Source organism: Peromyscus californicus, unplaced genomic scaffold (assembly GCF_007827085.1).
Source record: "Peromyscus californicus insignis strain IS unplaced genomic scaffold, ASM782708v3 Scaffold_5__1_contigs__length_169319896, whole genome shotgun sequence".
NCBI classification, from domain to species: Eukaryota; Metazoa; Chordata; class Mammalia; order Rodentia; family Cricetidae; genus Peromyscus; species Peromyscus californicus.
This window is the reverse complement of record NW_026294573.1, coordinates 25,052,167-25,076,147: the sequence shown is the minus strand read 5'-3', so window position 1 is coordinate 25,076,147 and position 23,981 is coordinate 25,052,167. Positions and strand designations below refer to the sequence as shown.

Genomic DNA, 23,981 nt, shown 5'->3' with positions numbered 1-23,981 from the left:
CGGGGAAATCTAGCGGTTGGTGGGTGGGACCCGAGGGCAATCTTGAATAGGATTGGATCAAGAATTCAGAGGCGGAGCTAAAAATCGAATTTGGGACTCGGATTAGACAGAGACCGGGCAAATTAAGGAAGGGGGCGGGGACTGGGCGGAGAGCCGTGCTGTGCGGGGATTGGGGCGCGGGCCTGGGGGCGGAGCCTAAGGGGGCGGTGCCGTGTCGGAAGTCAAAGGTCGGTAAATAGTGGTGATGTCATGTAGGCAAGATGGCGGAAGGGTGAGCCTGTCGTTCCTCTCTGTGGCGTTTGGGGCCTGGGTTCTCCCAGGGTTGGGGCTGTGGGCCAGGATCTCTGTAGCGGACAGGCTGCCGGCGCGGGTGCGAACCGAGCTGAAAGGGCAGAGTGGAGGCGTGGCGCGAGGGGGGTGGGGAAGCGGCCCGCGAAGCCTCAGCCGCCGGGCACAGCAGAAGGTGGGCAGGACTCACACTGCGGGGCTACCAGATGTGTGTGTCTTCCACAGGGAGGACGTGGGGTGGTGGCGGAGCTGGCTGCAGCAGAGTTACCAGGCCGTCAAAGAAAAGGTAAGCCGGGCCAGCACCCTTCTTCTCTTGGCAGGGCCCTCGCGCTGTCTCCTTGCAACCGGATCCAGCTAGCCCTGCCTGGGTTTTTCGAGCTTCTGTGAGGCCATGTGGGAGAAAAGGATGAAACACCACCACTGACAACACCTTACTCTTACAGCAATTTAAATATTAGAGTATATGACAATCGCTGTTCTCAAGACAGGTTGGGAGGGTACAGACCTTAGCCAAATAGACACATTCTTGGGCCTCACAAAGCTCAGTCCGGTGGGGAGGCAGTTAAACAAAACAGGCGCTTACTTACTGTTGTAGATACTGTGAAAGGAAAGTACCTAACATCTTGTCTAGGCTAGGGAGTCATGAGCATGCCAAGGGAGGTGTAGCAGAGAACGTGAAAAACAGGAACCCAGGTAGAGATGAGAGTGTCATACGCACTGGTCCCTGGTGAGCCCCGTCTGAGTGTGTGGTTACAGAGGGATGGGGGATTGATGGCCAGAGAGTGCAGGCCGGGGGAAATGACTGGCTGAGTAATCCCTGTGAATCGAATAATTCTTGTCCCTGTAGTAGGCAATGCCAGGGGGGACTCTGTTTCGTCCCATGTTACTTTGTTTAAAACTAGCCCAACTAACCGGGTGGTGGTGGCGCACGCCTTTAATCCCAGCACTCGGGAGGCAGAGCCAGGCGGATCTCTGTGAGTTCGAGGCCAGCCTGGACTACCAAGTGAGTTCCAGGAAAGGCGCAAAGCTACACAGAGAAACCCTGTCTCGGAAAAAAAAAAAAAAAAAAAAAAAAAAACTAGCCCAACTAAGTTGTGAAGAAGTTAATTACTATTTACCTCAAGCAAATAAAGTGAGTCCTGCTTTAGGGCAGACTCCAAGAGCCTTCTGATCCTGGATCAACCCAGTACTTAAGGAGCGACTTTTTTTTTTCTTGTCTCCCTGACCTGGGTGCTCTTGGATAGTCTCTCAAGCTACAGCCCAGCACAGTTGAGAATTTCCTGAGCTGTTTATTTTGTTGAAGATGAAGAAGGAGGCCTTTACACTAAAGTTTTCTATGAGTTCTCCAAGTAGCATGTTCCTGCAAAGAAAATGTGGCGTTCACTCAGCAGGTGTTAACCTGAGGGCTTCCTGTGTGTTTCAAGGCTCGTCTCAGAAAGAGAAGACTTAATTTCTCCCTTTAGTTACTTACATTTGTGGGAACTTGGGCAAGTTATTATTTTTTTGTTGGCTTGTTTTGTTTTGAGACAGGGTCTCATAGTGTATGTAGCCCTTGGCTGCTCTGGAACTCATATGTAGACCAGGCTGGCCTCTAACTCACAGAGACCCACCTGTCTCTGGAACACTGGGATTAAAGGCACATAGCACCACATTTGGCTTTGGCAAGTCTTTTAACCTTTCTAGGCTTCATTTCCTCACCTGTAAAGTGAAATAATAACAGCTATCTAATGGTCTGTCATGAGGATTGAAGGATATAGAGCACTAAGGACCATATGTAGCACTTTAGGTACTATACCAGCATTCACTCTTTTTATTGAGTACTGTGGGTAAAACTTAGTCACCGTCACCAATTTTTTCCTTCTCTCTTTTCCTTGCTCGTTTGCTGCTTCCTTACGATTGTTTCCCATCCTGACTCAGTCACTTCCCTTCACCTTAACATGCATTGCCCAGAGCCTACAGCTCTAAGAGGGCCGTATGATCTGCCTTCCTCTGCTTCTTCCCTGCTCCTGTACTGCATGCACAGACACATAGTAGAGAAGGCACAGGTGCATCTTGCCCCAGTCTAACAGTCTGGGCACTCCCCAACAAACCTTTTCATTCTTTTATTTTTCTCTTCCCTTTGACTTCAGAAACTCTTCCCTTGAGTCTGTGTTAAACAGCCTCACGCACTTTAAAAATATGAGCTCAGTAAGCTTGATCTCAGTTTCCTCCCTCCCCGCCCCTGAAGTCACCACTGTACACTTATCTGTAGTCACACTTGTTTCTCACTTGCCAGCTCCACTGGGTAGTTTTGAGCCCTTATCTTTCTGGAACTTTCTGCAGCACTTGACACTAACATGTGCCCCTCCCCACCACTTTTTGAAACTTTACTCTGTTCAGCTCATGTTTCTCTGCCTGCCCTTTAAAGGTGGGGCTCTGAGGATCTTTGTCCTTAGCTCACAACTGTGTGTGTGTACTCTGCAGACTCTCTGTGGATCACCTCCCCTTGGGGGTTATTCTTGTTTCTTTTCCTAGAGCCTTTGGTGCTTAAGGATAGCTCTTACTGGGCAACTACCCAGAGAGCCTGTGGTCACCTTGACTCTGAATGCCTAAAACTATGCCAATCACTAGAGTGACATATTAAAAAAGAAAAGGTGGTGCACAGCTTTAATCCCAGCACTCAGGATTTAGAGGCAGGTGGATCTCTATGAATGAGTTCAAGGCCAGCCTGGGCTACAGAACAAGTTCCAGGACAGCCACAGCTACACACACAGAAACCCTGTCTCAAAAAAACAGAAATAGGGCTGGAGAGATGGCTCAGAGGTTAAGAGCACTGACTGCTCTTCCAGAGGTCCTGAGTTCAATTCCCAGCAACCACATGGTGGCTCACAACCATCTGTAATAGGTCTGGTGCCCTCTTCTGGTCATACATGCTGTATACATAATAAATAAATCTTTAAAAAAAAAAAAAAAAAAAAACCCAGAAATAAACAAACAGGAAAATCTCATTGTGTCCCACCTGCTTCAGCCCTTTAGTGGGTCCTCATTGTCACACAGTCATGCCAGGCCATTAAAAAGCCAGCAAGCACATCTCAGGAAAAACTAAAAAACAGAACACTCAAAAACATGCTTTGGCTGGCATGATGGTGCAGATCTGTAATCTGGGCGTGATGTGCACCACTCAGGAGGGAGGTGGAGGTAGAAGGATCAGCTTACATAGTGAAACCTTCTCAAAACAAAATTTCAGATGACTGAGCCATGTAAATTGAGAGGACTTGCAATGTGGGGTGAGCACAGATGGTTCAGGAAGTCATCTTGGGGTTGGTGAGCAGGATATAAACTAGACAGACATGGAAGGCAGCTGAGGACCAGCTGGCTCAAGCTAGCTCTGAAACAGATTGGTTAGACAGGAACAAATATCATTCAGTCCAAAAAAAACCTAATGGATAGACCGAACCTGGAACAGTGGAACCAAGACTGAGGGGAGAATCCATCCTTGGAATTAAAAAAATATATATATCACATACATATATATTGTCTGGGTGTGGTAGTGCCCATAATCCCAGCACTTGGGAGACAGAGGCAGGTAGATCTCTATCAGGCCAGCCCTGTCTATATAACGAGTTCCCAGTCAGCCAGGGATAAAATGAGACTGTCTCAAAAATATTTTTAATTAAAAAATAATACATCACATACCTTATATCATATAATTGGAAATTTCAAGCAGATAGGGCTTAAAACATATCAAAGCAAGTTTTCAGAGTTTGTTTTTTTTTTTTTTTTTTTTTTTTTTTGGTTTTTCGAGACAGGGTTTCTCTGTGTAGCTTTGCGCCTTTCCTGGAACTCACTTGGTAGTCCAGGCTGGCCTCGAACTCACAGAGATCCGCCTGGCTCTGCCTCCCGAGTGCTGGGATTAAAGGCGTGCGCCACCACCGCCCGGCCCAGAGTTTGTTTGGAAAATATATATGTGTTCTTCCACTCTGCCACTCTGCTCTTGAGGTCCTTTGATAGGGGAACAATGACTAAATGAGGCTCACTCCGGGGACATGGTTTATGAGTGCCTCGGCGGGAACTCAGGCCTTCTGCTAAACAACAGGTGTTTCCCTCTCTGCTGCCAGGTAATCCACGCCGTGGAATTGGGACAAGGAAGCATTATTCCCAAGCCCAGCTCTCTGTCACCTGACACTTCCACATACTTGTCTGGGGCTAAAGAAGCCCGGACACATGGCACGATGTGTCTGCTAGCTTTGTCATTCTCTCTGTCCCCATAGTCCACTGAAGCTTTGGAGTTCATGAAGCGGGACCTGACCGAGTTTACCCAGGTGGTCCAGCATGACACGGCTTGCACCATTGCAGCTACAGCCGGAGTGGTCAAGGAGAAGCTGGCTGTGAGTACTCCCCGCCGTGAGTGCCACCCCAGTCTGGCCTGCCCTGATCCTGGTGGGGACCCCCAGCTTTTCCCTCGTTAGGTGATTGTTTTTCCTGCCACTTGGAAGGCATTGTGTGTCAAGCAAATAAGCTATAGATTGGTAGTTTTTCCATGTCTATATTGTTTTCATGAATGTTTTTCATTAGCAAAATAATGCATTGTAGAAAATGCAGGTAAACAAATGTGTGGTGTATGTGTGTGTAAAAGAAAAGTCCAACCGAGAGGTACCCAAATCCCTTCCCATGAAGGTAACTATAGTTAATTTTTTCTTAAAGATTTATTTATTTATTTATTTATTTATTTATTATATATACAGGAGCCAGATCTCATTACAGATGGTTGTGAGCCACCATGTGGTTGCTGGGAATTGAACTCAGGACCTCTGGAAGAACAGCCAGTGCTCTTAACCTCTGAGCCATCTCTCCAGCCCCAACTATAGTTAATTTAACTGTTGTTAAATTGTTAATACACTCCTATGTATACTTTCTTTAAAACAAACAAACAAACCAAAAAACTAGCCAGGCAGGGGTGGTACATGCCTTTAGTCCCAGCACTCAGGAGGCAGAGGCAGGTGGATCTGAGTTCAAGGCCAGCCTGGTCTACAGCTAGGGCTACACAGAGACCTTGTCTCAAAAAACCAGAACATAAAACCTGGGGCCAACTGAATATAATTTTGAAAATAAATTGCGCGCGCGCTCGCGCTCGAGTATCAGGTTAGAAGACAACTTGTGAGAGTTGATTCTCTCCTGATTCTAGACCATCAGGGTTGGCAACATGTGCATTTAGCCACTGAGCCTTCTTGGCAGCCCTGAATACCATAGTTTTTACCCCTTTGGCTTTTCTTTTTCTTTTTTCTTTTTTTTTTTTTTCTTTTTTCTTTTTTCTTTTTTTTTTTTTTTCAGTTTTTCGAGACAAGGTTTCTCTGTGTAGTTTTGCGCCTTTCCTGGAACTCACTTGGTAGCCCAGGCTGGCCTCGAACTCACAGAGATCCGCCTGGCTCTGCCTTCTTTTTCTTTTTTGTCACATCTCAGCCTAGACTCGTCTCAAATTCAGCTATGTATCAGAGGATGGCCTTAAACTCCTGATTCTCCTGCCTTTATCCCCAGATGCATGTACCAACATACCTGGCTCTTAACTGGCTTTTTAAAAAATTATCTAGTTATTTATTTAATATATATGGGTGTTTTGCCTGCATGTATATCTGTGCACCACATGCATGCAGTGCCTGTGGCAGGCAGAAGGTGTCCGATCCCCTGGAACTGCAGTTACAGATGGTTACGAGCACCATGTGGGTGCTGGGAATGGAACCCAGGTCCTCTGGACTTCACTACTGAGCTGGCTCTCCAGTACCTTAACTTTCTTAAATCATTGCAGGCCTTATTCTACAGTGTCCTAAATGGCCTGGTCATCAGTCAGGGTTTTTTTTGGTTTTTTGAAACAGGGTTTCTCTGTGTAGCTTTGGAGCCTGTCCTGGAACTCACTCTGTAGCCCAGGCTGGCCTCAAACTCACAGAGATCCACCTGCCTCTGCCTCCCAAGTCCTGGATTTAAAGGCATGCACCACCACCGCCAGCTGGTCAGGTAAATTTAAAAAGCCTGTTTCCTATTGTACTTCTAGTATTGGGCAGACCTTCTGTGAACATCATTATTGTTAAGCTTTTGCCTTTTGCCCTGATATTTTATTATACAATATTGGAAAGGTCAAGAATAAGTATAGTTTTAGGCTTTTAATATCCATTACAAACTGCTCAGTGGTTGAGTACCCTTGCTGCTCTTACAGAGGACCCTGACTTGGTTCCCCACACCCACATGGCGGCTCACAACCATCTGTAACTCCAGTTCTGGGGGTACACATACACACGTGCAGGCAAAACACACCAAGAAAATACAACGAATCCTTAAAAAAGAAAAGAAAATATTCATAGTAGGAAACTGGAGATGTAGCTCATTAGAGTGCTAGTGTATTGGTTACCTGTCTCATTCCTGTGGTCAGGTGGCTGGTGAAAGAGCTTCGGAAGGTTTATTCCAGCTCACAGTTTGAGGGTGCAGTCAGTTGTGATGGGGAAGTCATGACAGGGAGCTTGAGGAGGCAGCTGGTCACGGTGCATTCGAAGTCAGGAAGCAGATGCTGCTAGTCTCGGCTCACTTCCTCCTTTTACTCAGTTCAGGTTGCCAGCTCATGGAATGGTGCCAACCTCGGTTAAGGTGGCTCTTCCCACCTCAGTTAACCTAAACTAGATAGCCTTTCACACCTCAGTTAACCTAAACCAGATAGTCCTTCACACGTGCCTAGAGGGAGATTTAGTTTAGATAATCCCTCACAGGTGTGCTCAGAGGCTTGCCTCGAGCGATTCTCCATCCTGTCAAGTTGGCAATCCGTAGTAACCATTACAACTAGCATGCACAAAGCCCTACAGACTGGGCATGGTGGCACATATCTGTAATTTCAGCACTTCAGCATAGTGCTGCATTTGAGGCCAACCTGAGCTGTGTGAGACTGTCCCCCAGATAATTAACATTTTAGAAATGCACACGTATATGGGCTAACAGGATGGCATAGCAGGTAGAGTGATGTGTCACACAAGACTGACAGCCTGAGTTCAGTGCCCAGAGCCCATGTAAACGGAGGAGGACCAGCCACAGAGTTGTCCTCTGACCGGACCTCCATGTGTTCACCATACTGCATACAGACACGCCCACATATCACACACAGTAATAATAAATGTTTACATTTTGAGTGTAATCTTAGAGATTGCAAGTGTGCTTATCTTGTGCCAATTTATATTCTCATGGCTCTGTTTTGTTAATCTGGGATGTACAATAAAATCTTCTGGTAGGATAGGAATTAGATTTTTTTTTAGAATGTATTTATTTATGTATTTAATGTGCACTGGTGTTCTGCCTGTATATACTCTGAGGGTGTCAGTTCCCCTGGAACTGGAGTTACAGACAGCTGTGAGCTGCCATGTGCTTGCTAGGAATTGAACCCAGGTCCTCTGGAAGAACAGCCAGTGCTCTTAACCTCTGAGCCATCTCACTAGCCCAGGAGTTAGATTTTAAAATTAGTGTATGTTAGGGTTTCTATTACTGGGATAAAACAGTATGACCAAAAACAGCTTAGGAAGGAAAGGGTTTATTAGGCTTACATATCCCAACTCACAGTCCACGTGACTGTGGGAAGTCAGGGCAGGACCCTGAAGGCCAAAGCTGATGCATAAGCCATGGAGGGGTGCTGCTTACTGGCTTGCTCAGGCTGTTTTCTTAGAGAACCCAGGATCACCAGCCAAGGGGTGCCCCCACCCACAATGGGCTAGACCCTAACATATCAGTCATTAAGAAATACTCTACATGCTGGGCAGTGGTGGCCCACACCTTTAACCCCAGTACTCAGCACTCAGGAGGCAGAGGCAGGCAGATCTCTGTGAGCTCGAGGCCCACCTGGAAAAAAAAAAAAGGCCCTACAGTCTTCCCACAACCTGATGTTATGGAGACATTTTCTCAGTTGAAGCTCCCTCCTCTCAGATGACTGGCTTATGTCAAGTTGACATAAAACTAGCCAGCACAGTATAAAGTGTGTGTGTGTGTGTGTGTGTGTGTGTGTGTGTGTGTGTGTGTGTGTGTTTTGGTGGTTTTGAGACCTCGTCTCGCTACATGGCTTAGTCTGGTCTCAAACACATAGCAGTCCTTCTTCCTCAGCCTTCCAAGTACTAGAACTATGAGTATGATTCACGATTCCTGGCTAACATACTGACTTTTTGTTGTTGTTGTTGTTGTTGTTGTTGTTGTTGTTGTTTTGGTCTTTTTTTGAGACAGGGTTTCTCTATATAACAACCCAGGCTGGCCTCGATCTCACAGAGATCCTCCTGCCTCTGCCTCCCCATATTGGGATTAAAGGCATGTGGCACCACCGCCTGACTACATACTGGCTTTTATATATAGTTTTTCCATTAGTCTTGAAACAAACTAGTTTCCTCATTTGATGTCTAACTAACTCAATCATCCTGAGATTAGTAGAGGTCATGTTATAACAAATACATTTTGAGTTGGGTCTGATAGCATGTAACTGTTTTCCCTATACAAGAGACTGAGGCAGATCTTTGAACATAGAAATTCAGATCAGCCTGGGCAGCATAAATTGAAGCCCCCTCATAAAAGAGAAAAGGAAGGGAGGAGAAGGCAAAAGAGGTTAAGAATGGAAACAGGAAAAGAAAGAAGACAGTTTAGGTGTTTTCTCTGCCAGGCTTACTTTATTGAGTGTATAAAATCCTTCTTGTGAGCTGGGCGGCAGTGGCGCACACCTTTAATCCCAACACTTGGGAGGCAGAGGCAGGCAATCTCTGTGAGTTCGAGGTCAGCCTGGTCTACAGAGTGAGTTCCAGAACAGGCACCAGAACTACACAGTGAAACCCTGTCTTAAAAAACAAAACAAAACAAACAAACAAACAAAATCCTTCTTGTTTACTGTAGCTATTAATAATGACAAATGACAAATTGGGTGTGGTGGCACATGCCTGTAATCCTAGCACTCAGGAGACTGAGGCATGAGGTTTGAGCATTCAAGACCAGCCTGAGCTATGAAGCAAGACTGTGTCTGAAATCCAGTCCAAAAGTATGAATGACAAGTTGTAACTTGATAGACTACTCTGAGTCTAGCTGGTAGCAAGCATCACTTATTTCATTGGTTTATTTTTTTTTTCCATTCAGCAAATATGATTGTATACTTATGGTAACATGTGTTCCAGGCACTATGGTAGACTCTAGGTTGCAAATGCCTAGGCAGCTCAGTCAAGAATAAATATTACTAGGGAGGGGCTGGAGAGATGACTCATCCAGAGAACCTAAGTTCTATCCCCAACACCCATGCCAGACAGCTCACAACCACCTTAAGTCCAATTCCAGGGGATTCAATGCCCTCTTCTGGAGAGGGCACCTGCTCTCTCTCTCACTCGCAAACACACACACACACACACACACACACACACACACACACACACACACAATTTATTTATTATTTTTTAAACAGAGATAATACCAGTACACACCTGTAATCCTAACACTTGTCAGGTTGAGGCTGTAAGATTTTTAATTTTAGGTCAGGCTTGGTCACATAACAAGTTTTAGGTCTGCCTGGGCTACAAGCAGGATTCTGTCTCAAAAAGCAAAATCAGTACTACATTTTGTATGAGATTTTTGGAGTCTGGCCTGCCCCTCAGCTCACCATCCATGCCAAGCAAAGGGCATACTGACCCATGATGCACTGTTGGTGCCTCCAGAAGGTTCATTTGCAAGCCTTCTACTGTCTCCTGGCAAGCCAAGGCTGTCTGTCCTTATCCTGCTTATTTATTTCCCCAGCGTCTTTACAGAACATTCTACTTCTTTAGCAGTAATGAAAGGTGCAGTATCACAGCACTACTCTTGGTTTATGTCAGGTGTCATCCCTGTCCTGTTCATCCACATTTCACAAAGACAGAGAAGATTCTGGTCTCATAGCCCACCAGTAATAGACATGGGATTCAAAACCACCACTCATCCCAGGCCCTCTTTCCTACTATAATGACATGGATCTTCTTTTGACGTGCGTGTGCATGTGTGTGTGTGTCAGTGTGTACGTGCACATGCATACATATTCATGTGAGTTTGAAAATATGTGTGGTTCACATGATTGTGTGGTTCTCATGCATCTAGAAGCCCAAGGACAACCTCAGGGGTTGTGTACCCACCACCTTGTTTCTTGAGACAGTCTCTCACTGGGCCTGAAGCCTGTTGGTTAGGTTAGACCAGCAAGCCCCAGGGATCTGCCTGTCTTTGCCTCCCTAGCTCTGTCAGCATACCTGGCTTGTTACATGAGTGTGTAGGATTGAACCCAGGTCCTCATAACTGAGCCGTCTCCCTAGCCCTACTGCCAAGTTCTAATCAGCCTAGTGTGCCTTGATGTTTTGATGGAACAACCAGGTGAAGCTCTCTTCAGGCCTACCTTGGCCCTGTTCAACATCCCCAGCTGTGACTAGAGGGCTCTACCTACCCCCTCCAGTCTGAGATGGGGAGAAGGATTTTAAGCATGTCTCGGATCCTCATACATTGTACTCCTCTCTCCCAGTACTGCTTCACCTTCTAAACCCCAGACTGCATTCTGCTCCTAGGACACTGTCTTCCTTTGGTTTTCTCTGCAGACGGAAGGCTCCTCAGGGGCAACAGAAAAAATGAAGAAGGGTTTATCTGACTTCTTAGGGGTGATCTCAGACACCTTTGCCCCCTCGGCAGACAAAACCATCGACTGCGATGTCATCACCCTGATGGGCACACCCTCTGGCACAGCCGAGCCATATGATGGCACCAAGGTAGTCACTGATAGCCTCTGCTAGAAATTTGAAGCTTTATCTACCAGCCTTCTATACCACAGGAATATGTGTTCCAGCTAAAAATTGAGACACATTTGTATAATTGGAGAACATCTGTAAAAAGGCCAGTGGTGGTAGTGGTGCACTCCTTTAATCCCAGCCTCAGGAGGCAGAGCCAGGCAGATCTCTGTGAGTTCGAGGCCAGCCTGGTCTACAGAGTGAGTTCCAGGACAGCCAGGACTGTTTCACAGAGAAACCCTGTCTCGAAAAACCTAAATAAATTAAATTTTAAAAAAAATTTCTTGCAAGTGAGTATAAATAGCATAATTTGTTCAATCACTTTCTGGTGTTGCACATTTGGATTCTTTTCAGCTTTCAACCATAGAAAGGACAATGAGAAGAACATCTTTGGGGCATAATTTGTTTCATATTTGGGTTCTTTAAGACTAATTTCCACCAAGTGGTGGTGGTACATGCCTTTAGTCCCAGCATTTAGGAGGCAGAGGCAGGCAGATCTCTATGAGTTCAAGGTCAGCCTGGTCTACAGAGTGAGTTCCAGAACAGCCAGGGATGTTACACAGGGAAACCCTGTCTCGGGGGAAAAAAAAAAAGACTAATTTCCACCGGAAATAAACATACCAGTCAGAATCCATGAACAGCAACTAGAACAGCGTGTTAGTGCCTCTGCCTCCTGTTTCATGGTCAGTCTCTTGAGTTCAAGGGTCATATCATGGCAGCCAGGTCTTTGTTGCATCTTACCACGCTGGATTGCCATTCCAAGCTTGCATTACTGGCACTATTTACTAACATGTGCCAGAATTTTGAGATCTTAAATGGTAAAAGTCTAAGTGATCACAGTGACTCATCATTAAAACTCAGTTGCTGAAGTTCCCGTGCTGACAGCCCAGCTCTGGATGGGCTGAGGAAGGAGGGCCTTTCTGTTTGTCCGCTGAAGTTGGACTTCCTGGGGCCCTAGTGGAGCAGAGCTTTACAGTGCTTTTGGTAGAGTGACTCTGAGATTTGCTTTTTCTTTTCTCTTTGGCTGAGCCTAACTCCGTTCCCTGCCATGTTGGCTTTATACATGCTAAGCAAGGGTTCCACCACAGAATCACATCCCAGTGCAAGATATTATTAATGGGATTGTTATCATCGTCATCATCATCATTATTATTGCTTGATTTATTAAGACAGGGTTTCTCCGTGTAGCACTGGCTGTCCTGGAACTCAGTCTTTAGACCAGGCTGGCCTCAAACTCAAGAGATCTACCTGCCTCTGTCTTTGCTGGGATTAAAAGTGTGCACCACCATGCCTGGTTATTGTTGGTGGATTTTTTTTTTTTTTTTTGGTTTGGGTTTTGGGTTTTCAAAACAAGGTTTCTCTGTGTAGCCCTGCCTGCCCTGAAACTCATTTTGTAGACCAGTCTGGCCTCAAACTCAGAGATCTGCCTACCTTTGCCTCAAAAGTGCTAGAATTAAAGGCGTGTGCTATCACTGCCCAGCATTGTTACTTGATTTTTTTAAAGTATTTATTTTGAGATATAACCTCACTATAGTCCTGGTTGGCCTGAAACTCAGTACATAGATCAGGCTGGCCCTAAAATTACAGAGATCAGCCTGCCTCTGCTTCTCAAATGCTGGGATTAATAAAAAAGTGTATTACCATGCTCAGCCTTGTTGGATTTTAATTTGGGGGTAATTACATTATCTCAGATTTTGCCTTTAAGTTTGGACTTTATTAACGTAATTGTATTTGACATTTTTAAAATTTCACATATTACAGAAGTTTTACATTTAATTTTATAACCTGCTTACTGTGTTTTCTTAGTTCTCAGGGTTGGAATATTGGAGAAGAGACTATTTTTCTGAGGGCCTTAGTTTTGGGGACTAGCTGAGTGCCACTGCGATCATTAATAAGTGCCCTATGGATTTGGCAGCCGACTAGGGGAAGCTGGGTTGTAGCTGATTGGACACTCTGCCCGACTGCTTCTCTCTGTATCTCTTCTCTGTTGCTTACAGGCTCGTCTCTACAGTCTGCAGTCAGACCCGGCAACGTACTGCAACGAACCGGATGGTGAGGGGTAGCAGTGGGGTGAGCTTGTGGGGCAGGTAGATGGAGAAGATGTAGACTGTCGATGGCACAGGCTAGGTAGCCCTACGTACTGGGAACAGAGTAGGACCTGTATTACCTTATAATCTATGCAGTAGGTTATTGGGCCCTTTCTTCCCTGAACCTCGAGTATTTTAACCTGAACTCTGTCTTGTGAGGAGGCTTTGCTCTTACAGTCCCTTGTCCTCTCTGTCCAGCTGTCTGGCATCCCTACTGTCCCTCCCCCTTTTGGGTTCCTGTCCATTATGCCCCATGCTAGAAACTAGAGACCGGAAATGAGGTAAGCCTTCAAGCTGCCCATTCCTTCAGAACCAGGCTGCAAAGAGAGCAAATGGAGACAAGGGACCAAGCAGAGGTGGGGGGGGGGGGGGGTGGACTCCTTCTGCAGCATGGTGGACACCCAGCTATCTTAGCCCTTTGAGCCTAGAAGCAATGTTTAGGAGTGGAAAGCTGTTCAGGCAAGGGCAGGAGTGTGTTTAAAAATCCAGAGCACAGGGAGCTCGTGTGGCGACACAAAGTCCTTGAGGAGGGAAGGTGCAGCCAGGGAGCTGGCGGGGGAGGGCGTTGTGTGTCAAAAGCAGCAGCTGGTGTTTGGTCAGAAAGGACTTTTCTTTAGTAGAGAGGCCTTTGAAAGTCTGTTGACTGGCAGGTACAGTAGCATACTCCTAAAATACCAGCTACCTGGAGGCTGAAGCAGGAGAATTGAAAGATTGGGACTAGGTTGGGCTATATAATGAGTTCAGAGCCAACTTGGGCGATTTAGCAAAACCTTGTACCAAAGTAAAAACAAAAAGACTTAGGATATGTTTGCCTAGCATACACAAGGTGCTAGGTTCAATCTCCAATACCAGAAAAGTTAAAAAGAAAAAAACTAATCAAAATGATGAGCCCTTTCTTTATAAAATTTTATGTTCAAGGCCAGGCATAGTGGTGCATGCCTTTATTAATCCCATGACTTGGATGACAGAGGCGAGCAGATCCCTAAGAGTTTGAGGTCAGCATGGTCTATATAGCAAGTTCCAGGCCATCCAGGGCCATGTAGTAAGATGCTGGCCCAAAAAACAAAGTCAAAAACATACACACACACACACACACACACACACACACACACACACACACACACACACACACACACACACGTATATGTGTGTGTGTACAAGTGTGGGGATTCTTTGATCTTTGAAGATTTTCTGTGGACCCTAGCTTTAAAAGCTCACATTGTAGAGGACTATTGAAGAGTTTGGAGGCCCAAAGTGATCACGTTTTGCATTTTGTAAAGTAGCCCATGAGGCTATGTTGTAAAGGATGAGACAAAGATGGGAAAGTGATGTTGGGGTGCCCAGGGGTCCCCATGTCAGAGGTGAGGATGGAGAGGAAAGTATGCAACAAGAGAGCCTGAAGAAGGAGAATCAGGACAGGGAGGCCAGGAAGGAGCTGGAAGTCTTCTGGTTTCTTGCGGTAGCCAAGTGGGGACAGACATGAACTGGTGTCATGAGGACAGTTGGATCTGGGGCCCAGGGTGGGTTCTGGGTTAGAAAGAAAGAGGAGCTGTCAGAAGAGGCACAGTGATTTAGGGGAGACTCACGAGAAAAAGTGAAGAGAGGTGAAGGAGGAGCCCTGGCAGGCCTGGAAAAAAATAAAACAGGAGAGGGAGGCAAGGGACCAAAGAGGGGGAGGAGGGCAGAGACTCCTGTCTCGTGGCGGAGGCAGACAGAGACACAGCCCTTGGTCTGACAGGGAAGCTGTTTCAGTAGCCAGTGCAGAGGGCTGATGTGGCAGCGGAGCTAGGAGACCTTGAAGATTGGTCCTCTCTAGAGATCCTGGTTTTGGAAGAACCCATCCAACCCTTCACCTTGCCTGACTCTTTCCCCTTGGATAAAATGGCTTTGGAAACAACCCTCAAGCTCTCTTTACTGTTCAAGTCCAGGCTTAAGTGTTTTCTCTAGTCCTAGTGTTCTTTCCCTAGACACAGGGAACTGACCGTCAGCGTCTGTCCCTTTGCAGGGCCCCCGGAATTGTTTGACGCCTGGCTTTCCCAGTTCTGCTTGGAGGAGAAGAAGGGGGAGATCTCAGAGCTCCTTGTAGGCAGCCCCTCCATCCGGGCCCTCTACACCAAGATGGTGAGGGCCCTGCCAGCAGGACCTCAGCTGGCTCCAACCCTGAGGTGTTGGGAAGTGGGAGGGACATGTGTAGTGGGAAACCCTGTAGAACCAGATGGCCCATGTGCTGAGCCAAGAAGCTGCCAGGAAGAGGCTGATTTGCCAGTCTTCTGGCAGTCAGAATGGTGAGAAATGGAAAGACCAGCAAAGTCTTATGGCAGTTCTGTTCTCCTTCCTTGGCCAAGCTGAGTGCAGGAATGGGTCTGGTTGAATTAAAGTGGGGTGGAAGGACTTTGACAATTACTATAAAGCCACTTCCTGTGTCTGTACTCTAGAGTGGCTGGGAACAGACTGATTAGGACTCCACACATCATTCCCAGATTTTCACCTCCATTTCCTCCTCCAGGTTCCAGTGGCTGTTTCCCATTCAGAATTCTGGCACCGGTACTTCTATAAAGTCCACCAACTTGAACAGGTATGCTAGTCCACCTTGGGAAGACCCCTGAATCAGCCCTGGGGTAAGCAGGCTGGAAAGGAGGAGTTGAAGACTGTAGTCTTTTCTGAGGGTGCCAAGGGTTCTAGGGTCAGGATCAGGGCCTGAGAGGAGGGTGCCCTAACCTCCTGGTTTTTACTCTCCCACACTCAGGAGCAGGCCCGGAGGGACGCCCTGAAGCAGCGGGCTGACCAAAGCATTTCTGAGGAGCCTGGCTGGGAAGAGGAAGAAGGTAAGTGGCCTTGAAATGAGATGGGCAGGTGACAAGCTTGTCTGTGGTACTCTAGAAGGCCTGAAAAGACATGGCATCCCTGGAAAAGTAGGAAATGGGTACAATGTATGTACTAAGCAGTCAGCTCTGACAAGGAGCTGTCATACAGGGCTTGTGGGACCTAGAGTTTGGTTACAGAAATGACATGTGCCAGTTGGAATAGACTGTCACATCACATATGTACCTGCTGTCACATAGTTATTGGGGAGCACACTGAAAATCTAGATTCCCTTCCCCCATCCCCTTCAACATAAGACTGTAGGATTGTGGCTCCAGTGCCTGGTACTTAAGAGGCAGAGGAAGACAGATGTCTGTGAGTTCAAGGCCAGCCTGGTCTACATAGTGAGTTCTAGGTCAGCCAGGGCTACAAATAGCAAAACTATCTTGAAATAAAATAAAAAAGACAAGACTGTAGATCAGGATGTGTTAAATACTTATACTGTATGTCCAACCTCCACTAAGAGCTTAATGTGTGGGTAGCCTTTAGCAGAAGCCAGGGTCCCTTCTCAACAATTAGGTAGCAAGTTGAAGGTAACAAGTACTGGCTTGCATAGGATGGAACAGTCTGGGCTGAACCCAGAGCAGACCCACTTCCAGGCCTTGTCTTTCAGTGTCTTCCGTTGTCTCGGGCTGTATTGCTAGCTGTCCAGCTTGGCCTCTGTATAGGTGAGACTGACTAGCAGGGAATGTGCTGGGGTAGCACTGAGGGACATAGGCTAGTCTTCATTGTAGTAAAAAGGTCAGGATGTGCACATTCCAAGATTGTCTTGGGGCTGACTGCCTTACACTCCCCCTTTTCCCTACCTCTTTCTCTATAGAGGAGCTTGAAGTTATTGCACCGTCTCCAAAAGAGGCAAAGATTCCAAAAGAGACCAAAACCTTCACATCCCCTGAAGATGGGCCTGGCCCCCAGAGCCCTCGTGAAGAGACTCCAGTGGAGCCCCCTGCAGAGGTGACCCCATCAGAGAGCAGTGAGAGTATCTCCCTTGTGACACAGATTGCCAACCCTGCTGCTGCACCTGAGGCACCAATACTGCCCAAAGACCTGTCCCAAAAGCTACTTGAGGCATCTTTGGAAGAACAAAGTCTGGCTGAGGATGAGGGTGAAACAGGACCTCCACCCCCAGTTCCCTCCAAGCCTCTCACCCCTGCAGGCCGAGCCAGCGGCCCAGAGCCCAGGCCGCCTGCCAGAGTAGAGACCCTGAGAGAGGAGGTGCCCACAGACTTACGAGTATTCGAGCTGAACTCAGATAGTGGGAAGTCTACACCCTCCAACAATGGCAAGAAAGGTAGGTCTGGAGGCCTGGGTACAGTATGAGCAGGGCAAGCAAGAGCAGCCACCATGTCTGCCGATGTGTTATAGCTGTGTCCTTTGTCAGGATCCTAGGAGCAGACAGACTTCACTGGTGATAACGGGGGAGAGCTGTGTATCTATCAGCTTACTTTGTTAGCTGACATTTACATGGTCTTTGAAGGATGCATTTGGAAATTGTTGGGATCTTTTTGTTTGGCTTGGTTTTTTGACTTTTTTATTTTTATGTTTTATCTGTGTGCGCCATCTACATGCAGTGTGTCTTTTTTTAATTTATTTTTTATTTTGTATAGATTGTGTTTTTCCTGCATGTATGTCTGGGTGAGGGTGTTAGGTCGTCTGGAACTGGAGTTATAGACAACTATGAGCCGTTACATGGATGATGGGAATTGAACCTGGGTCCTCTGGTGGAGCAGTCAGTGCTCTTAACCACCATATAGTATGTCTTTGTTAGAGTTTCTATTGCTGTGAAGAGACACCATGACCACGACAACTCTCGTAAAGGAAACATTTCATGGGGGTAGCTCACTTACAGTTTCAGAATTCAGTCCATTATCATCACGGTGGGAAGCATGGCAGTGTGCAGGCAGATGCAGTACTGGCTACATCTTGATTAGCAGGCCACAGGAAGTTGACTGAGACACTGGGCAATATCCTGACCATAGGAAACATCAAAGCCCACTCCCACAGTAATACACTTCCTGGACAAGGCCGTGACTACTCCAACAAAACCACACCTCCTAATAGTGCCACTCCCTATGAGATTATGGGGGCCAGTTGTATCCAGCCACCACACAGAGTCCAGGAGAAGGCATTGGATCTCCCCTGGGACTGAAGTTACAGGCAGTTGTGAGCCACCATGAAGATGCTGAGAATCAAACCCAGGTCCTCTAAGTAGCCAGTGCTCTTAACTTCTGAGCCATGTCTCAAGCTCCTGGCTTTGGCTTTCTGTGACAGGACCTCACTATATAGTTCAGGCTAGCCTTAAACTGTGTTGCTTAGGCTAGCCTTTAACTCTTGGATCCTTAGCTTCCCAAGTGGTGGAATTATAGGAATGAATCATTGCCATGCCCAACATGGTAGGGTTCTTAAAATCAACAAAACTAAGTTAATGGGAGGCCCTGTGCTAAATGTCACATGATTTTGATCCCTTTTCTCGGATCCATAGTATTGTTTTTTTTTTTTTATTCATTTTACTTATTTAATTTTTTTTGGTTTTTCGAGACAGGGTTTCTCTGTGCAGTTTTTTTGTTGTTGTTGTTGTTGTTTTTTGTTTTTCGAGACAGGGTTTCTCTGTGTAGCTTTGCGCCTCTCCTGGAACTCACTTGGTAGCCCAGGCTGGCCTCGAACTCACAGAGATCCGCCTGGCTCTGCCTCTCGAGTGCTGGGATTAAAGACGTGCGCCACCACCGCCCGGCTTCTCTGTGCAGTTTTGGTGCCTGTCCTGGATCTCGCTTTGTACACCAGACTGGCCTGGAACTCACAGAGATCTGCCTGGCTCTGCTGGGATTAAAGGCGTGTGCCACTGCCACCCGGCATCGGGTCCGTATTATTATCTTCATTTTACAGATGAGAAAAATGTTGTCTAGAAATGTTAATTAACTTTTTCAAATTAAGATGACTGTGAAGGGCAAAGCCCAGCTTCAGACCCAGGTCTGTGTCTGCCTTGAGTCCATGATCATGCCTTTACCATACACTTGGCCCATTTCTAGTCTTTAAACAATTCAGCTTTGCCCCTATTGGGGATCCCTATGTGTTGTTCGAAGTCGTCTTCTAATGGAGCCCTGGGAAAGTCAGCTTCTCCAAGCTTTGTTGTGAACCATGGAGACAAACCGTGGACCCGACTCGGGTGAGCCACCCTCGACAGCAGGACCCTAGCTGTGTCTGTGTAATGGAGTCTTAGACTGAGACGTCTCAACTCCAGGAATTCAAGGCAAAGGTCCAACTGTCAGCTTCTGTGTCTCCCAAGATCCTGCTGCAGATGTCACCCCTTGACAGACATGCTGCCATAAAGCTTGCCCCTCAGGTGGGGTCTGGCCTGCAGCGTGATGACAGTTCGCTGCAGGAGCTGGTAAAGGGCTCACCACAGCCCCACCCTGCTCCCTGACGGAAACTTCCAGGTTTCCAGTCTCTAACACAGTGCTTCTGTTAGGCTTTGTTCAGTGAGGTCATCCATTGAGTTCCTGCCTGCTCTTTATGAGACACTGAGGGGGGTGGGGCCGCAGGGACAGTCTTTGTGATGAAACCTGAGCAGTATGGGACAGACTGGATACTGGAGGCATTCAGAGAAAGGAGGACTCTCTGAGCGTCAGCAGTGATTCATCAAGGAGACAGAGGTGGAGAGTTGGGGCAGGTGCTTGAGGGGCCGTGTTGAAGGGATGTGACTGAAGCCCCCTTCCCATACTTCTCCCGGGTAAGGGAGTCACAGAATAGTGGGGAAGTTGGTTCTCTGTTTTTTTGAGACTGAGTCTCATTGAGTACTCCTGACTGGCCTGGAGCTTACTGTATAGTCCAGGCTGTCCTGAAATTTACAGAGATCCAGCTGCCTCTTCCTCCCAAGTGCTAGGATTAAAAGTGTGTGCCACCACGCCCAGTCTGAGCGGGTTCTTAAATAGCAATTGAGAACTTAATATCTTAAGCTGGACTCGGCTGCAGAGCAGAGACTGGGGTCTGGGGACAAACTCCAGCTGCGCTCATAAGCCATGGAACTTTAGAAAAGTTACTACTCTTCTCTAAGCATCTGCTTTCTCTTCCATAAATGGAAATGGTTTAGATAGCCCTCAATCAGAGGAGCTACTTTGGTAGAGCCCTGCTTTGGGGAAACGGTGGTGGCTATCAGAATGCTTCTATTGCGGTCGTGGTGAACACCATGACCAAAAGCAACTCGGTGAGGAGGTTTTATTTCATCTCTGTGTCCAGGTAACAGTCCGTCACTGACTCCAGGGCAGGAGCTCGAGGCAGGAACCTGGAGGCAGGAGCTGATGCAGAGGCCATGGAGGAGTGCTGCTTACTGGCCTGCTCAGCCTGCTTTCTTATTTACCTAAGGACCACCTTCCCAGGGTATCCCCATCCATAGTGGGCTAAGCCCTCCCACATCAATCATCAGTCAAGAAAATGTCCACAGAATGGCCAGTGTCAATGTCAGTGAGGCTGTTACTCCATTGAGGTTCCCTCTTCCTGGATGACCCTTACCTTAACTGTATCAAGTGGATCAACCAACAAACAAACCAACCTAACCAACACAGTGATAATGAAAAGTAAGCTTCTCGGAGTATTTTCTGCCTCTAGACCTGTGCTAAGCACTGGATATGCCTTTCACCAGACTCTTACAGAGCCCTCTCACATCTGTGCAGGTCCCTGTTTTTCTACTGGTAAAGTCTACAAAGGTGGAAAGGTGGCTCAGCAGTTAAGAACACTTGCTGTGTACAGATGTGTGTAGATAGACATAAAAGTAATTTAAAAATTAAAAAATTAAAAAGCCACTCGGCCCCTGAACTCAGCAGGAAGATCACTTTGAACACTGTGAAATAGTCTATAGGAACGTGGAAGAGTATGCAGGAGGCTGGATAGGAGTGGAATGGCCACCCTTTGAGGTTGTGGTCATGGAGAGGTTGCTTCTTTTTTTCTTTTGTTTTGTTTTTTGAGACAGGGTTTCTCTGTGTAGTTTTTGTGCCTGTCCTGGATCTTGCTCTGTAGACCAGGCTGGCCTCGAACTCACAGAGATCCCCCTGGCCCTGCTTCTTGAGTGCTGGAATTAAAGGCGTACACCACTACTGCCCAGCTTCCCCCTCCTTTTTTAAAGATTTTAGTCTTGTTTATGCTTGTATGTATTCAGGTGCTGTGGCACACATACAGCATAAAGGCAAACATTCATATGCATAAAGTATGTGAATAAATGAATAGATATGAATAAATAAATCTTTAAAAAATTACTAAGGTTTGTGGGGATGGAAAGGTGTCTCAGCAGTTAAGAGTACATACCGCTCTTGCAGAGGATCTGGGTTCAGTTCCTAGCACTCACATCTCAGGAGGATTAAGGACTTTGAACACTGTGAAATAGTCTATAGGAATGTGGAAGAGTATGCAGGAGGCTGGATAGGAGTGGAATGGCTGGCCACCCTTTGAAGTTGTGGTCATGGAGAGGTTGCTTCTTTGGTAAGTCCAGGGATCTAGTGTCCTCCTCTGGTCTTTGTGAGTAACTGCAACCACACGCATAAACCCACACACAGACACACACAAATACATGATTAAAAATATATCTGGTGGGGTGGTGGTGACCTACACACCTTTAATCCCTGTTCTCGGGAGGCAGAGGCAGGTGGATCTCTGTGAGTTCGAGGCCAGCCTGGCCTACAGAGTGAGTTCCAGGAAAGGCTCAAAGCTACACAGAGAAACCCTGTCTCAAAAAACCAACCAAACAAACAAATACATAAATAAATAAATCTATCTGTAGGGCAGGTATAGTAGCACATGCCTTTAATCCCAGTACTCAGGAGCAAAAGCAGGCTGATCTCTGTGAGTTCCAGGCCAGGCTGGTCTACAGAACAAGCTCTAGGACAGCCAAGGCTACACAGAGATACCCTGTCTTGAAGGAAAAAAAAAGTAATAAAATAATAACTCTTTGAAAAATTAAAATTATGATCCCTGATACTCAAAAGTTATCCTCTGGCCTACACACATATACATGCACATACTTACAAAGAATTACAGTTCCGTTTGGGAATGGGCTGCAAAGCAGGTGATAAGAAAAGTAATAATTGGAAGCTGTACAGAGTTGACATTATTTAGGAAATGATACTAATGGTCTTGACCGTTCTGCAGTGCACACTTCCACACACTTAGCCTGGAGATATGATCCCCCCTAAGACGGGTGTGAGGGGAAGCCAGGGTCTGGTACTAGACTAGAACAATGGACATAGTATAGAGAGGGGGGAGAGGTTCTGTGTGGGGTGGTACTAGAAATTGAACCCAGGACTTCACAAATGCTAGATACGGTTTTTTTTAAGATTTATTTATTTTATATATATATAAGTGCTCTATCTGCATGTACAAATTTATGCCAGAAGAGGGCATCAGATCTCATTACAGATGGCTGTGAGTCACCATGTGGGTGCTGGGAATTGAACTCAGGACCTCTGGAAGAGCAGCCAATACTCTTAACCTCTGAGCCATTTCCCCAGACCTGTAGATACTATTTTTGAGACATGGTCTCATCCAGGTTAGCCTCAAACTTGACAAATAGCTGAGGATAACCTTGAACGTCTGGTCCTTCTGCTTCTACTTGCTTCCCAAATGCTGGGATTACAGGTGTGTGACACCGTGACCAGTTTACACAGTGCTGGAGGCCTACCATGCACACTAGACAAGCATTGAATTGACTGAGCTGTGTCCCCACTCCTCTTGTTTTAAGAAAAGGTCTCAAGTCAGGTGGTGGTGATACAACCCCCTTAATCCCAGCAGAATGATTTCTGGGACAGCCAGGGCTACACAGAGAAACCCTGTCTCAAAAAAAATGAACAGCAAAAAACAGGGTCTCATATAGCCCAGGCTGGCCTTTAACTTTTTAAGATTTGGGGTTTTTGTTTTGTCTTATTTTTGTTTTTCAAAACAGGGTTTCTTTGGGTAGCCCTGGCTGTCCTGGAACTCACTCTGTATAGAAGAGGCTGGCCTCCCAAGTACTGGGATTAAAGGCATGTGCCACCACCCCAGCCTTATTTTTGTAAATTATTTTCTTAGATTTATTTATATTTTATAATTTATAATTTATTATATTTTATGTGTGTTTGCCTGCAAGTATGGCTATGCCTGATACCTGCAGAGGCCAGAATAGTGCCTTGGATTCCCTGAAACTGAATTTATAGATAGATGTGAGCTGCTATGTGGGTGCTGGGTTCTGAACCCAGATCCTCTGCAAGAGCAGCAAGTGCTCTTAACTGCTGAGCCCTTGGTTTTTAATATTTTTATTATTATTATTATTATTATTATTATTATTATTATTATTAATTTTTGATTGTGTGTATGTGTGTGTATGTCCATGAATGCATGTAGCTGTAGAGGCCAGAAGAGGGTGTCAGATCCTATAGAGCCCTATGACATGAGTACTAGGAAGTTAACTGAGGTCCTCAGCAAAAGCAGTATGCATTCTTTTTTTTTTTTTTTTTTTTGGTTTTTGGTTTTTCGAGACAGGGTTTCTCTGTGTAGCTTTGCGCCTCTCCTGGAACTCACTTGGTAGCCCAGGCTGGCCTCGAACTCACAGAGATCCGCCTGCCTCTGCCTCCCGAGTGCTGGGATTAAAGGCGTGCGCCACCACCGCCCGGCGCAGTATGCATTCTTAATTGCTCAGCCATCTCTACAGCCTGAGCCTTGCTTGAACTCTTTCTTGGTCCTCATGCCTCTGCCTCTAAAGTGCTAGGATTGCAAGTGTGTGTCAGCACACTTACATGAATGTATCTTGTTCTTATTCATCCCTCTCCTCTGCCAGAAGAAAATCTTAAAAGGTGACGTCATATGCTAGCTGTGCTGCATAGTGGGCCTGTCTCCAAAACCCGAGGTCTGGGCATGGGGATTGTATTTGATCCCCAGGACCACCAAAATGGAGGGGGAAAGGAAAAGAGTGGACACTTGGGTACTGATTCCTTTTCCCTCTTCCACCCATACCACATCCTGG

The 23,981-nt window shown here is 46.5% G+C and overlaps 1 protein-coding gene across 2 annotated transcripts in view; it reads left to right on the top strand.

Moving 5' to 3' along the window:
• Positions 1–238: 238 nt before the first annotated feature.
• The window catches only part of Bsdc1 (BSD domain containing 1), a 32,279-nt gene continuing 8,536 nt past the window's right edge, over positions 239–23,981 (top strand). The window contains exons 1-9 of one of the 2 annotated variants that reach the window (XM_052716341.1): positions 243–271; positions 514–574; positions 4,539–4,655; positions 10,866–11,033; positions 13,049–13,103; positions 15,144–15,259; positions 15,645–15,713; positions 15,885–15,963; positions 16,821–17,291. In XM_052716341.1, the coding sequence (XP_052572301.1) occupies positions 261–271; positions 514–574; positions 4,539–4,655; positions 10,866–11,033; positions 13,049–13,103; positions 15,144–15,259; positions 15,645–15,713; positions 15,885–15,963; positions 16,821–17,291 (1,147 nt within the window). In that variant the 5' untranslated portion in view covers positions 243–260. Of the gene's footprint in view, positions 272–513; positions 575–4,538; positions 4,656–10,865; positions 11,034–13,048; positions 13,104–15,143; positions 15,260–15,644; positions 15,714–15,884; positions 15,964–16,820; positions 17,292–23,981 lie in introns of both variants that reach the window. The other variant, XM_052716342.1, reaches the window with a different exon arrangement.